At 41.2% G+C, this 13,199-nt stretch overlaps 1 protein-coding gene across 1 annotated transcript; it reads left to right on the top strand.

Annotated features, from left to right (window-relative positions):
• Positions 1-3,682: 3,682 nt before the first annotated feature.
• LOC120538216 (leucine-rich repeat-containing protein 55-like) lies at positions 3,683-13,199 on the top strand. Its single transcript, XM_039767670.1, has 3 exons — positions 3,683-4,033; positions 4,336-5,881; positions 11,927-13,199. The coding sequence occupies exons 2-3, from the start codon at positions 5,083-5,085 to the stop codon at positions 12,163-12,165; spliced, it is 1,038 nt and encodes a 345-aa protein (XP_039623604.1). The 5' UTR covers positions 3,683-4,033; positions 4,336-5,082; the 3' UTR covers positions 12,166-13,199.

The following is a 13,199-nucleotide window of genomic DNA, read 5'->3' as shown; positions in this document are numbered from 1 at the left end:
CACAAACGACTAGAAGACAAGTGAATGCAAAACATCACACAGATAAAGACTTCAATCATTAAAACCAAGTGGGAGAAAACTGAGAATGACGACAAGAATGGCTGTCTTAGCTAAATGCCTTCTTGAATTGATGGGTTTTATGCTGCATTCACGTGCTGTCAGAGTTTTGGAGTGGGTAATCACTGGTGATGGGGCCGGGGGCACATGCTGGGCTTACCCCTGTACTCAGCTAGAGGACAGTATTTACTTTTACCATTGATGAATAATTTCTATCAAGAATATCATTCCTTCAATAAATAATAACACATCTAAGATCAAACCTTTCCTTATTCGATAAAGCTTGAATATCCAACCCCACCTTCGTCTGACCCTGTCTCATCCTGTGTCCTGCAGCTACATTGCTAACATTATTCGAAGTTATTGTCTGTTTTTACATGCATTTTTATTACTCTTTAATTTAATATGTTTTTTTTTTGTTTTTTGTATCAGTATGATGCTGCTGGATTATATGAATTTCCCCTTGGGATTAATAAAGTATCTATTTATCTATCTATCATATAGTGCCTTTCATATCTATCTATCTATCTATTATATAGTGCCTTTCATATCCATCTATCTATCTATTATATTGTGCCTTTCATATCTATCTATCCTGCCAATTATATCTATCTATCTATTATATAGTGCCTTTCATATCTATCTATCTATTATATAGTGCCTTTCATATCTATCTATCTATTATATTGTGCCTTTCATATCTATCTATCCTGCCAATTATATCTATCAATCTATCTATTATATAGTGCCTTTCATATCTATCTATCTATCTATCCATTTTCTAACCCACTGAATCCGAATACAGGGTCACAGGGATCTGCTGGAGCCAATCCCAGCCAACAGCACAAGGCAGGACCCAATCCTGGACACACCGCAGGACACACACAAACACACCCACACACCAAGCACACACTAGGGCCAATTTAGAATCGCCAATCCACCTAACCTGCATGTCTTTGGACCCATGCAGACACGGGGAGAACATGCAAACTCCATGCAGGGAGGACCCGGACGCGAACCCGGGTCTCCTAACTGCGAGGCAGCAGCGCTACCACTGCGCCACCGTGCCTCTATCTATCTATCTATCTATCTATCTATTATATAGTGCCTTTCATATCCATCTATCTATCTATCTATCTAAGGTTACTTGAAGCTTTCAGAGCTCATTCCAGATTCCGGGTGCAACAGAACTAAAGGCTCTGCCACACACAATAGACAGGATAGTGGCGGTGGAGGAGGCTGACGTATTTCAGGACTGAGGGCAGCCTCATCTCTCATCTTGTCTCATCTCGTCCTCTGAAACTGCTTTTCCTGGCAAGCATTGTGGTGGCAGCAGGCCAAGGAGGTCAGCCAAGACTTTCCTGTCCCCAGCTACAGATTGCAGGCTTTAACAAGCCAGCTGAGAGATATCATTCTTGCAGGGTGTCCTGGTTGTGCGAATGAGCTGCAGATTTCCTAAGTCAAGCAAATCACAGACGTCTACGCTGCAGGCAGTTCACCAATCAAAAACCAGTACATGCTAGACCCTCTCAACTTTGACGAGTAAAAGAGACAGTTTTCACTTCAGAGTTTATTTCATGTTATGTGTGTTTCAGTGAAATAAATTAATAAAGAAATAAATACATAAGAAGTGCGGCATGGTAGTGCAGTGGTAGCGCTGCTGCCTCACAGTTAGGAGACCCGGGTTTGCTTCCCGTATTCTCCCTGTGTGGAGTTTGCATGTTCTCCTCGTGTCTGCGTGGGTTTCCTCCCACAATCCAAAGACATGCCGGTTAGGTGCATTGGCGATCCTAAATTGTCCCTATAGTGTGTGCTTGGTGTGTGTGTGAGTGCCCTGTGGTGGGCTGGCGCCCTGCCTGGGGATTTGTTCCTGCCTTGCGCACTGGGATTGGCTCCAGCAGACCCTCGTGACCCTGTGTTAGGATATAGCGGGTTGGAGACTGACTGACTAAATACATAAGAAGTATGCAACAAAAAACAGTTTGTAATAGATTGAATCATTTGCACTCACATATCATTCAATTAGGGGTGGCACAGTGGGTAGTGCTGCTGCCTCGCAGTTAGGAGATCTGGGTTCCCGGGTCCTCCTTACGTGGAGTTTGCATGTTCTCCCCGTGTCTGCGTGGGTTTCCTCCCACAGTCCAAAGACATGCAGGTTAGGTGCATTGGTGATCCTAAATTGTCCCTAGTGTGTGCTTAGTGTGTGTGTGTGTGTGCCCTGTGGTGGGCTGGCATCCTGCCCGGGGTTTGTTTCCTGCCTTGTGCCCTGTGTTGGCTGGGATTGGCTCCAGCAGACCCCCATGACCCTGTAGTTAGGATATTGAGGGTTGGATAATGGATGGAGATGGGTAGATTTGATTAGATCTGTATTGTCACATACACTAATGCAAGGGTTCACAGCTCCAGTCCTGGAGGACCACCATGGCTGCAGGTTTTCATTCTAACCCTTTTCTTAATTAGTGACCTGTTTTTGTTGTTAATGAACTTCTTTTGAATTCATTTTAATTGACTTGTTCTTGAAGACTCAGACCCCTTAATTGTTTCTTTTTCCTTCATTAGCAGCAAAACAATAATGAGATACAAAATGAGCCAAAACAGGAGCAGCCAACTGGTGTCCATCATACAAAATCTGAAAATAAAGAAAGGTGAAGGTCTCAGGATTGCTGATCTACTCAGGTCCACAAAACATTTTAACGGCGCTCATAGAAAAGAGAAAATCAACAATTTCAGAAATGTCTGCTATTGAACATTGAGAGCAGCAACAAGCCATTTAAGTAAAGAACGAGTTTTATTAACGACAAGACTCAGCACCTAATGAAGCAACTGGGTTGAGACCCTGGCTTAGTTGGTCTTCTGTTGGCTCACTCACTTCACATTTCATTTCTGTTTGGGTGCCATTTAAGGAAAGAAATGAAACAATTCAGAGGAACAAATCTTCAAAAACAGGTTTATTAAAGTGAAAGGAAAATGAGTTAAATAGCAGGAAAAAAAATGGTCACCAGTTAAGAAAAGGGTTAGAATGAAAACCTGCAGCCACTGCAGCCCTCCAGGACCGGAGTCAGGGACCCCTGCACTAGTGCATAGTGGTTCAGGTAAGTATATACAGGTGATAAGACAATAAAATGATGCATAAACAAATAGCTGCAATAAATCACAAAAAATAATAAAAATACTCACTTTCAATTATCCTTCAAAGAAAAAAAAATACAAAAAAAAAGTCACTTTTCACAATGCATTTTTTTATTTTATTAATTATTTATTTCATTTTGTCCAAAACTTGTCCTCCATTTTGGAATGGTGTTCAATAAATAAAATATATTACTAATTATGCAAATAGGGTGGTCTCCAACACAACGCGTGTGCCATATTAACATGGCGTGTTCGACAAACGGTTACTACATTATTTCGTTTCTCAGTTGACATGCTGTGGGCTTTTCTTCCATCTGGATCTCGGGCAGACGTCACAGACGGTCACTGAGGTGACATGCGAACGGGGAACGTGAGGAGGAAACGCCGTCACAAGAGGGATTTCGCCGCGTCTGGGAAACCACGACGTCGCAATGCCCCTCCCGCCCCGATGACTCCTGAGCAGCCGGCCACATGTTCTACGCATGCGTCCAACGTCTCCCACCGCGTGCCGCCAAAGCGGTTCCGTGACGTCAGGCGTTTGATGAGCTCGGCCTTTGATTGAGTGGAGTCGCGAGGGAGACAATGTGTGTGTGACTCTCTCTCTCTCTCTCTAGCACACACTCCTACATACACGCACGTATACTAGCATGGTTCGGCTGTTCGTACTTGGGAGATCTGCTCGCATAATGGCTTTGACAAGTCAATCGAAGAAACCCAAATAAAAGAGGTTGCACGCGCCGGTGAGAGGGCAGCCGCAGCGGTGCTGCCAGTCGGTTCGGTCCGGTTCGGGTCTGCACCGTGCCGCGCCGCCTTTCGCAGACACGCCTCCCTGGCCACCGTGACACCGGTGAGTGTACTGGCGAGTTCGAGACAGAAACCGACTCGCCGGGAGAAAATGGCAGCGGCTGTGCGGATGCTTTTAAAACGGGCACTTTGGACCCGTCTGGTGTTTGCTTTCTAGCGGCTGAGTGCCCTCCCGGACCGTACGCCGCTGTCCTGCGCTCTCCTCTTTGTGTGACCGTAGTGCATGCTGTCACTCGTAATGGCCAGGCTGAGCCAACTAGCACAATGGACAGGGGAAGGGGGCGAGGAAGTTGTTAGACCGACGATGTGTGTGCACCCCGCTAATAAACTATGCTCTTCTTTCAGAGCCATTTGGTAGACGTCCACTTCGGCGATGACGGGCTCGTTAAGCGGCTGAGGGAGCGACGACGGTGGCGGCAGCAGCGGCGGCGACAGCTTTGGGAAGAAAGCGAAGGCTGACCAGGTGTACCTTACCTGCCCTTTTCACTCTGAATGATTTTGGAAAGGAACTGTCAATCAAGAGAGTGGTGCATTAATTCACAAATCACGTATCCCTTCCATAACAGATCATCCTTCCCCTTCACTGGTTTAACCAGCCTTTTATTTTTTCCATGTTGTGTGCGAAATGTGAGTGGCACCTTTAGGTCTAGTAGATGCTGGAACTTTCAAGTGTTTTCTTTTTTTAATCGAAAGCAGTTTCTGACTCGAATTTCTGGAATTAAGAAAGGCAGTGCCGTCCACCGAATAAAAAATAAATAAATAAATAAATAAATAAATGCTTCTCATTAAATTATATCCATTGTAATCTGACATGACTGCTGCACTCAGGATATCGTCTGCCTTTCTGGGGGCTTTTTAGCAAGGGGGTTATTTTCAAAGGCTCACGCAGTTAATACTGAAATGAGCTTATTCCTCATCAATCATTATCTTCCAAAAAAATCAATGCTTTATTGAAATTAGCCTCGTCGTATTCCTCACAATGACCTCCTTACCATGCAGACCAGTGAGCAGTGGGCTCTGCTTGTAATTTTACTTACTGGAACTGACCCAGTCTCTTTTTCGGTTCATGTCCTTTGACGCAAAATTGGTGCCATGCTGTCCTTTAAACACTTAGAGAAGTTTTGTAGTTATCCATCCTGTTGTTATCCCTTTATATCATTAAGCCATTCTGTCTCTCCTTCTTCACCTTTGTTCTTCTCTCTCTCCCCCCCTCTTCCTCCACGTGCTCCCTTTAATCTCCCCAGTTTCTTCCTGTCTGCGATTCTCCTCCTCTTCCTCTGTCTGGTTGTTGCACCGTCCTCCTTTTCTGCTGCTCTGGGTTCAAATAGCGGCAAGTGTCCCCCCTTGTGCACTTGCACCGTGAACCTCACGTCCGTTGACTGCAGCAATCAGCAGCTCTTCTCACCACCTCCGCTGCTGCCAAGGGGCATCCGTAACCTCAGCCTTGCTCACAACAGCATTGAAATGATGCCCAGTGGGTACCTGTCTTGCCAGCCAGAACTTGTTTGGTTGGACCTTAGTAACAACTCGATTATGACACTCCCGCATGGAATGTTCTCCAGCCAGTCAAAGCTGCAATTCTTGGATCTAAGTAGAAACAACCTCACCTCCCTGCCAGCTAGTCTTCTTCATCCAGCACAGAGGCTGACCTTCCTCCGGCTGGCTCACAATGCCTGGTTAACGGAACTGGTTGTGGACCAGTTTGCCGGACTAGCACTACTTCAGGAGCTTGATGTTGGTCACTGTGGCCTCAGGGTGTTAAGTGTGCAAGTACTGGATGGTCTGGTAGGGCTGTCAAGCCTACAACTGGAAGGAAACCCCTGGGTGTGTGGCTGTGCAGTAGAGCCACTCTTGAACTGGGTGCGCAACAAGATCCACCGCTGCAGTGCAGGTGAGTGAACATGAAAAATAAAAATCAAAGACACAACTTCACTTCCGCCAAACGACACACGGACACAGAGTATGGGGACCGGAGAATAAAACGGGTTTCAAAGCCGCACAGGGCAGGCCTGCACCAGCGAGTCACTGCCTCCGATGAGTTACACGTTGGGCAGACATCAAAGTTAAAGTTTCACCATATTCTGTACAAGTGGCAAAACTAATACTTTGAACAATAGGAAATTGTTTTTTTTTTCTTTGAATAGCCCTACATATGATTTTACTTAACCAATGTATTAGGCTGGGGTTTGATGGGAAAAATATAATGGTGAACAGTCTTTAAAAGCTAAAGTTATGAAAAGTGTATGGTCAGCCACAAATCAAAATTAAGACAGGACCGGAGTTCATCAGTGCCACAGGGCTGAGTGTTAGCACCCCGCTGTGCGTCCTGGCCCTTATTCACACCTGTCTTTCAGTCTTTGTTACACAAAATCTCAGACAAGTAGGATGTTTGGAAGAACTTTTCCCTTCCCTCACGGTTTTCCTACTGTATTTATTTTATGCGTTTAATGACTCAGCAGGCTGCGGTGGGCAGGCGTCCTGCCCGGGGTTTGTTTCCTGCCTTGCACCCTGTGTTGGCTGGGATTGGCTCCAGCAGACCACCGTGACCCTGTAGTTAGGATATAATGGGTTAGATAATGGATGGATGGATGGATGGATGACTCAGTAGAAATGAATATGGGTGTGCATGCCCTGTCGTAGACTAGGGTCCCATAAAAGGCTGAGTGCTACCCACTGGCACTGGCACTGGGTCCCTGTGACCTTAAATTAGATTAGACAGCTTCAGTAAATCAGTGATTGGATGTTTATATCTATCACTCATACAATCGTCAAAATCAATTCATATTGTACATTAATAAAGGCACTTGGTTTGGAGCTGTTTATCCTGGGATACAGCAGTCCGTGTTTAAGGTGATGATTAGCAAATGTCCATGAAATAACACGAGCATATTCTTAAAACTACAGCAAGGTTGAGACTAAAGGAATGTGCAGTACTGTGCAAAAGCCTTGGGACAAAGTCAAAAGATGAGTTATGGCAAAACCTTCTAGAAGTTTCTAAGAAAAGTTACCACAGCCGTACGCGGGAGGTATGGAAACAGCAGTTTATCAAAGCGAATCACTTCAGTCTTGTATTCTGTCAAGAGAAGATGCCACTCTGGCTAAATAAATAAATAAAAGCACACTAACAACAATAAATTAAGGACATATGATTCAATCTCTCATGAAATATATATTTTTGCTGCCTATTTCTGTATGTATTTATTTCTTCATGTGTTAATTTCCATGAAGCCACATGCAACATGATAAAAGTCCTGAAATGAAAACTGTCACTTAAAATTGGGAGGGCAGGTTCTTGTGAGTTGTGTTTTGGATTGCTGAATTGTTGGTTGATAGATAGAATGATAAAGAAAGGCACTATATAATAAAGATAGAAAGATAGATATGAAAGGCATTATATATAACAGATAGATAGGTAGGTAGGTAGGTAGGTAGATGGATAAATAATGAAAGGCACTATATAATAAAGATAGATAGATAGATAGATAGATAGATAGATAGATAGATAGATAGATAGATAGATAGATAGATAGATAGATAGATAGATAGATAAGAAAGGCACTATATAATAGATAGATAGATAATGAAAGGCACTATATAATAGATAGATAGTTAATCAAAGACACTATATAACAGACAGACAGATAGATAGATAATGAAAGGCAATATATAACAGTTGGTAGAGTAAACATAGACCATCAGCCATCAAGTATCCCACTCACAGCAGACACTTAAGAAACAGACTCCTTATTACGACCGACATGTTAAACAACGCCACCTGAGGCTGTGCACATTGTTGCTGCACTCCTACTTGTTGTAAAATGTTACTAAGCTTCAGATGACACAGTTAATTCACATACAGTACATATTGTGATACAGCCTTGATAATACAAAAATGCCATTATGCAACACATCCTTGAAATAGCAAAAGAACAATAAATATATTAAATAATCATATACTAGGAACATGTGAGAGAAAATGAAAAACATAAACAATAAAGATAGATAGAATTTTATTTGTCTTGAGGAAGAAATTTGGCCTTATACAGAAACCGAATAATAATAATAATAATAATAATAATAATAATAATAATATTAATTATTATTATTATTATTATTATTATATATAACACACACCAGAATGATTTAAAAGGGAGAAAAGAAACTTCTGGCTTGGCAACCCCAGTCCCAGCTACGCACTATATAGACATATTGTTGTGTGTATGAAGAAGCCCCCAGTCGCGTTTCTCGACGCACTTCTGCTGAGCGATTCGTTAGCTTAAAGTCCTCAGTGTTGCTGTGTCAGAGAGAGGATGTGCAGCTTTGTTCATAATGGCACCCAGTTTTGTTTCATTCTCTCCTTTGACAGTGCTGTTCGGTCAGAGAACTGGCAAATAAGAATTCTGAACACGCGACATGAAAGCGAATCCCAGACAATCATCGTGGTTGAGAGAGTAAGAGGGTCGAAACCGAAAGTACACGCGAGAAAAGATACACTCTAAATATTTGCAGCATGAGATTTGGTTGCGGCAGATCAGATATATATACAGATATATACATATTTTGATTTGCATTCTTTGCCGTTCTTTTATCCCGTCGTGTTCACCTTAGAGGACACGCCCCTAGCAACGCTGGAAGCAGACCTAACGACAGAAATAAACACAGACGGCCTTTGAGGACCCAAAATCATACCAAATCATGACACTGCATATTTATCTATTTTGATTTGTGAGTAATATTCCTGAATAGCAAAATCACGATGCAAGTCAGAAAAGGGCTGGCGATACTCAAGGTCTAAAAAGCAGAAATTTAACACATGAAATTCTCGGAGTTCACTTACAGAATAGAGAAATCAAAGAAGCTCCTGCTAAGTCGGATCTTTGAAATATTTCTAATAACATATTAGACATTGAATGTAACGTGCCTTTTTATTAGTAAGCAGCCTCTTTTCTTTGCTCTGTAATGTCACAAAATGCTAATCTAATCTAAAATGTAATGACCAATAAAATTGAGTATGGTTTTCAAAATTACTGTATAATAAGCTGGAAACTACTTTGCCCCTGAAGGGAGACGTGCACAAAAAAAAAAAAAAACAACAAAACACGAGATATATTTTGCGCACGCACGCGATCCCCTAAAGGCATACGAGTATCCTAGAAACGTTATCGCGTGCGCGCGCAATAAGATCTCGTGAGTACGCAAAACTTTATCGTTAACTTTATTTTTGCTCTCGACATATAACTTACATTTCTAAGATAGGCTAAACTATTATTGTTACTTTTATAGTATCAATGTTTATTTTTTATTAGTGTTTTCACAAGCTGAGGTTGTTCCATTTATCCATTTTGGCAACTGTAAGGTGTAAGGCAGGAAAGTTGACAGGACATCAGTCCATCACTGAATGAACACACACACACTCACACAATCACACATACCATGCACTTTATCAATACAGTTCAACTAATATTTACATTTTTGGGTTGTGGGTAGAAACGGGAGTACCCAGAGAAAACTGGCAAGGACACAAGGAGAACATGCAAATGTCACACAGGGAACAGATACTGTAGAACATGAACCCTAATCTGCTTACTGCCAGCCAGCAGTGCTACCATTGCACCGCCGTGCAACCCATAAGCATATTCTTCCAAGATAATTACATTAAAAGTCTTAGTATGGTGATAAATATACAATAACATATATTAAATATATTATTGTGATCTGTAAGCCAGTTTTTTAATGTATGTTTATTACACAAGTAAACACTTTCATAGACTACAAGCAGAAGGTCCAATTCCTTTAACATACAAAGGCCCAAAGTTTAAAATAATGAAAGGTATTTGATAGCCATATGAAAGGCACTATATAATAGATAAATAAATAGATAGATGGATAGATAGATATGAAAGGCACTATATAATAAATAAATAGATAGATAGATAGAAAGGCAATATATAATAGATAAGTTAGATAGAAAGGCACTATATAATATATATAGATAGATAGATAGATAGATAGATAGATAGATAGATAGATAGATAGATAGATAGATAGATAGATAGATAGATAGGGGAATGCACTTTATAATAGACAAGTAAAGGCACTACATAATAGATGGGTAGAAAATTTTTTTGTCCCGACAGGGAAATATTTCTTTTTACAGAAAAATTTTTACTGTAAATAGATGAACACTTAAATAGATAGATATGTAGATAAATTATATATATACTGTATATATATATATATATATATATATATATATATATATATATATATATATATATATATATATATATATATATACATATATATATATATATACAGTATATATATAATCGCTATATATATCAAGAAATCCTGGTAGGAGACGAGACTTTTTTCAAGAGATTTTTTTCACGTCCCGCCATCCTCTCAACCATATTCAACCACACACACGGTCCTCTCACCTCCCATTCATGTGAATGCTTTTTTCCTCACTTTAAGTTCCCAATTAAAGAAGACATATTATGTCCAAATCTTATTGAAGAATTTCATCACGAAAGGTGATCAACGGAAAAAAAAATGAGTACACGGGCAATCCTAGCACTGAGAAACGATGAAGTGCAATGAATTAACATCAAAAATGTCGATCGGTTACACGGCAAACTGATTAAATGCGTATCGATAGACTCTGCTGAAACAGTTGGTGGTGATGGTGCGGAAGATGAAAACATCAACTTATACAATATCCCGTAGAATATCTACAACTGTTAAGGATGTATCCAAGAAAGGTAATGTAGTACATCTTCAGGGGATACCACTAGACAACAAAGGAGATCTTGATATGCCATCCGTATTAAAATGGTAACAGTTTCCCGTTAGAACAGCTTTTGCAAAGACAATTAACAAATCTCAGAGCCAAACATTCGAAGAATTCGTTTCATTTATTAGAGAGAAAGGAACGAAATTCAATCACGGGCAGTTATACGTTGCATTGTCACAATTAAAGTCCAAACACAGAATCAAAATTCAATGCGATATTGATGAAAATTTACTTCAAAAAATTCTTTTTACTGAAGTTTTACAGTAAAAGTGTAAGTTTAAAAAATATTTGTGTGTTAATTTCAAAGCCAAACAGAACAAAATCGTATTGCGTAACAAATAACTCTAATGCCACATGAAGCATAATTGACTTTCATATTATTACGTTTTACTATTTTTTAATACGGTTAATTACTCGCTGTAATGTAAAATGATTAGTTCTATTACGCATATGTAACAATTCCCATGAAAATAAAAATCAGTTTAAATTGTACATCCGCATCCCCATACGTGAGCGTCAGAACTGCAAAGAGGCTAGGGCGTAGCACCGGCATGGGGGTTCACGGACGAAGCGAGCAGGTGGTAAAGCCCCCTAGTATATATATATATAAAAGAACAACTGTGATGTACAAATGACATCTGCTGCCCATCTATGCCCAGGACTATGCCTCCCGCTGCTCTGTAAATGGCCATGTGATCGTCGCAGACCCCACTGCACTGTTGTAAGACCACTGTCCGGCCCTACAGGCTCCCTCACTTGTCATGTTATTACCCGTAATCTTCTTCTACTTTCGGCTGCTCCCATTAGGTGTTGCCACAGCGGATCATCTTGTTCCATATCTTCCTGTCCTCTGAATCTTGCCTTGCATTTATCTTATTTTTGTCCCATAATTTCCTTGCCTTACTGTAATATCTGGGAGGCACATGTTGTCCCAAGTAGGCCTACAATCTTAAAAGGACACGTTCCCAGGGAGCCTGTGCCCCCCTGCTGGACACAGTCGCCCTAAGGCTTTTCCATGGTGCAGTGTTTGTAGACTTTGACGAGTGTTAATTCATTTTTTATGTTTGTGAAGTTGGCCTTCAACAGATAATGTGTCTGTTAAACTTGTTTTATTAAACATGGACGTTTTTACTTTTCCAGGTCCCACGTTGACAGCTGAGTGCCATTCACCCCCTGAACTTGAGGGCATCCCCCTCTTCTCCTTGACCGAGGAAAGTTTCCGGGCCTGTCGCTTCGCCCTGTCGATCGATGACTACCTCTTCATTGCTTTTGTCGGCTTTGTGGTTTCCATTGCCTCGGTTGCGACTAACTTTCTCTTGGGCATCACGGCAAACTGTTGCCACCGGTGGAGCAAGGCCACAGACAGCGAAGAGATCTGAAGAGCAGAAACCGACAAACCCATCCCTCCCTACCCCCAACTCCCTCTTCCATAGAAAGTGAAGAATGAAGCATCGGGACCAGAGAGAACAAAAGCAGGAAAAGGAATTGGAGCTAAAGTTGTCCAAAACCTTCCTAGCTGCTTGACCACACTGGATATCTCTACTTTAGTCATGGCCTCAGATGGTCCATGCTGCATTTGGGCCATAGACGGCACGAGGGCTCCACCTTCTTGAGAATGGAGTGGGAGACGTGTACAGTGAGGGGTGGTCTTCTGATCGACCATTAAGACTAGAGCAACATTGGATTGTGCAGCTGTCTGTAGGCCTCAGACATGAAGAACTTGATGGCTGGGGATCAAGCCAGGAATGTTGTTTGGTGAGATGAAAGGGCTCTTCTAAAAAGACATCCAGTCCTGTATAAATAAAACCACAAAAACACAAACCTCAGACAAGCAACCGTAAAGTCTGACCACCCTGTGGCTATTTGGAACAGGAGCAACTGGTTTATTGTCCAATTCATTAAGTGTCATCATGCACTACAAGTTCGTCCGTATTCCGATTCTGAGCATTGGCTCAGTAGCACGCAGTGTAATTAAACTATGTAAGGGGTACAGTGGCAGTGTTGGGGATATGTTGTAAGTTATATTTGTAATATACCGTCTACTACTTGTGCATTAGCTTGACGTTATATTTGACATAGTCAGGTTCATTGTTCCAGTATAACTCTGTAGTGTGCGCTGTGGGTTTGTGCAAACTGTTTGTGTTGTCATTGAAATGAATGAACACTAATGGCGTTACTACTAAAAATAAAAGGATAGTCAGATATACTCATGTGATCTTTTGAAAACAAAAAACTTTTTTAAAACAATAATATAATGATACCATACGTTTATGATCTATAAAGCAAATTCAGAAAGTATTCAGACTGCTTCACTTACTGCAAACTTGACTGTGTTGTACAGTACATCTACAGTATATAAAAGTCAATGTATGTATGTATGTTCTAGCATCACGTCCAAACGGCTGGAGTGATT

Source organism: Polypterus senegalus, chromosome 10 (genome assembly GCF_016835505.1).
Source record: "Polypterus senegalus isolate Bchr_013 chromosome 10, ASM1683550v1, whole genome shotgun sequence".
Classification (NCBI taxonomy): Eukaryota; Metazoa; Chordata; class Cladistia; order Polypteriformes; family Polypteridae; genus Polypterus; species Polypterus senegalus.
The sequence above is the reverse complement of the archived record's forward strand: the minus strand, read 5'-3'. Positions and strand labels throughout refer to the sequence as shown.